We start from the raw sequence: 2,982 nt of genomic DNA on the forward strand, positions 1-2,982 counted from the left end.
TTACATCGTTTCCTTTTTGGCTAAAGTTGGATATCCTCTGTGAAGAAGAGCTTTCTGTAAACATGGAACAAACAGTGACACCTGAGATTACTCAGTTTCATTTAATATGTGGTTTGTTTTATTTTAAATCATGTGATTATAAGAATTATTTTCTTGAATAAAATTTTTTTAAATAAATCAGTAATCAAAACAAATCTTTCAAGCATTCACATGGAGATCTTTGTAATTGAACGCAGATGGAGACAACATTACCAATTACAGAAATGATCAAACAGATTATTGTGACCACCAGTACATTTATATTATTAGTTTTATCTGGAAAACAAAGAAAAAGTATTTAGTTATGAGGATATTGGCTATTTGTGTAATACCTCCAATGATATAAACAACATCATACCGATGTTAAGGTTCATTTTATTTGCAAATAGTATCTGTCCACATGTGACCACAGCACAGTAGTAAGTCCAAGCATCAGAGGAGCTGACGTTCTTAGAGAAGTTATAAACGCATCTCTTCTGAGAGTCAGATCTGTTCTCACAATTTTCGGCTTTTTCTCCATCAGTATAGATAAAATCTGGAGAAGATTTATCTGGTCTGCCTCTGAACCAGAACACACTGGGATCTCCTGAACAGGTTGTGTTCTCAGAGTCAGAGAGGAGTGAACACTGCAGGGTCTCTGAGTCTGTTAGACGGGAGGGATCAGAACTCACTGACTGCTGAACAACAGTGTAGCTTGATGTTCTCTTGATGTTTCCTGTGAAATGATATAAATAATTTTTGTTTGTGCAAAATTTAAACATATTCAGATATTAGAAGTTGAGTATTGCTAGAAAAAAGGTCGTTTGTATCAAATTTGAATAAGAGACTAGTTATTAAGTCACTTTAACAGCAGGCAGACTAAAATTGGGACATTTTTTTTTATGGTCAACTTACATATTTAGAGATATGTGTGTGTGGTATAAAGAATTTAAGGTTAATCATTTTGCAATTGTTAAAGTTATACAGTTAAAAAAAATGTATGTGTATATATATATATATATATATATATATATATATATATATATATATACACAATGTTCGTATTTATTTTATTCATTTATTTTAATATACGTATTTAAGAATATTACTGAATTACAGCACCAACTTTTGTCCTAAACAGGAACTAAATTAAACACAAAGATCTGTTGTTTTTAAAACAATTCATACAGTTCTCTCATTAAAAAAAATTGGATTATTTGAATTGCCAATAATATTTTCATGATAATAGTCTGCAAACAGAAAAGTAAACTACATATTTTTGAGTTATATATATTTTTTGTTTTACAATTTGAGGGGTTTGGGGTTTAGGTTGCTTTTCCACAACCTTTAATCTTCAATTTATTGTTGTTTCAACAAATTTATAGTGTGTGGTTTTGTACAGTTTTTTGATAGATTTACTTTATTGTTACATTAGAATTAATCGGAGGTTCGCACCATGATTATACCCAATGTAGTGCAAGATTATCAAATCAAAATGCGGTCATTTTCTTTCGTCATAGAGGAATAATGCCAAAAGCATAATTTTATTGCATAAAGTGCAATAAATGAACCAAGCCTTTCTTTTTGTCTGCATTTATTTCATATGATGTTAGAGGACATGAGGTGAAAATACACATTGTTTGCTGATCTGAAAATCTTACTATCGCTTTGCCCACTGAAATATGCTTCGCTTAGAGATTACAGGTCTTCCAGTAACATTATCATGTCCACGTGGATAAACATTGGACAATTTGTGAATTAAAAAATATCTGAAGAAGAAAATTATTTATTTACCTTTTATTGATAAATAAGTCCCACTCCAAATAGATTCCAGTGTGTCCATTTCAGAACAGTGATACATTCCCTCATCGCTTTGAACTGTAGAGGAAATTGTAAGATTGCTGCTATCCCCACTGTATGTTACACTGAATCTTGAAGCAGGGAATTGTGGTCCATACTTGGGGATTATGCTTTTCTGCTGCTTTACGATTAAATTCAGAGTATCTCCAGCGTTTTGCTTGTACCAGTAAAGCCATGTGTTGCTCTGATATTTCCTCGCAAAAGCACATGTCAAAATCACTGACTGACCAAGTTCAACTGTGACCAGTGGAACCAAAGTATCTACATTGAGAAAATAAGCAGCACGTGAAACAAAAAAGGACAACATGACAAAAAAACAACATTAGATTGGACCCAACCAAAATATTTCACATTCTTGAATGAAAAAATATGCTGTTTTAATTTTTGTATAAAGTATACACCCTTGATGAAGAAGTAACAATGTGATCCACAAGACAGTCATGATGACACTGTCGTTACTCAGGCAGTATGTCCTTTAAGTAGCTGGTGGGAGGTGTGGAGGTCCTGACTGTCATATGCGTCTGATTGGCTATCAAAGAATATACAATGAAAGGGTATTTCCTGTATGTACATTGGGCTTCTGCTCTCATTGGTGAGGCTTCATTTCATTTTTCAGAATCCACAGGATTTCTATGTACTATCAGTAGTTCTTGTCATGATGTGGTTTTGGATCGGACCAAAGTGCAGACAAGAGCTCGGCAGGATCATCTTTTTAATTCAAAGATTTATTTATAAGGTTAAAAAACGTGGTAAAATCACTGCAGGTTTCCCAAGACAAGACGTGGCAAAAAACAAAGCATAATCATGGACGAGAACGAGGTTTGACGAACACAAGGAACCAGCAACGAACAAAGACACAAAACCAACTTATATACTGTGAGATAACAAAGGCAGATAATCAACGGAACAGGGAACAGGTGTGACCAGGAGGCAGGGAAGCAGAAGGAACTGGTGAAACAAATACAAAGGCTGAGGATGGGCAAAGTAACTAATAAACAATAAACAGAAACACAGACCAAGCCAACCTATAGACAAAGATAAATAATCAAATGGGGAATAAGGAAACTAGAATAATCATGACTAAAGTAAACAGAGAAACTAGAG

The 2,982-nt window shown here is 33.7% G+C and overlaps 1 protein-coding gene across 1 annotated transcript; it reads right to left on the minus strand.

Moving 5' to 3' along the window:
• On the minus strand, nt 1–2,320 carry LOC124860085 (T cell receptor alpha chain MC.7.G5-like). Its single transcript, XM_047353061.1, has 5 exons — nt 2,278–2,320; nt 1,813–2,139; nt 398–754; nt 233–315; nt 1–54 (listed from the first exon to the last, which is right to left on the minus strand). The coding sequence occupies exons 1-5, from the start codon at nt 2,318–2,320 to the stop codon at nt 1–3; spliced, it is 864 nt and encodes a 287-aa protein (XP_047209017.1).
• Nucleotides 2,321–2,982: the final 662 nt, after the last annotated feature.

The sequence above is a fragment of the Girardinichthys multiradiatus genome, chromosome 23 (genome assembly GCF_021462225.1).
Source record: "Girardinichthys multiradiatus isolate DD_20200921_A chromosome 23, DD_fGirMul_XY1, whole genome shotgun sequence".
In the NCBI taxonomy this organism is placed as follows: domain Eukaryota; kingdom Metazoa; phylum Chordata; class Actinopteri; order Cyprinodontiformes; family Goodeidae; genus Girardinichthys; species Girardinichthys multiradiatus.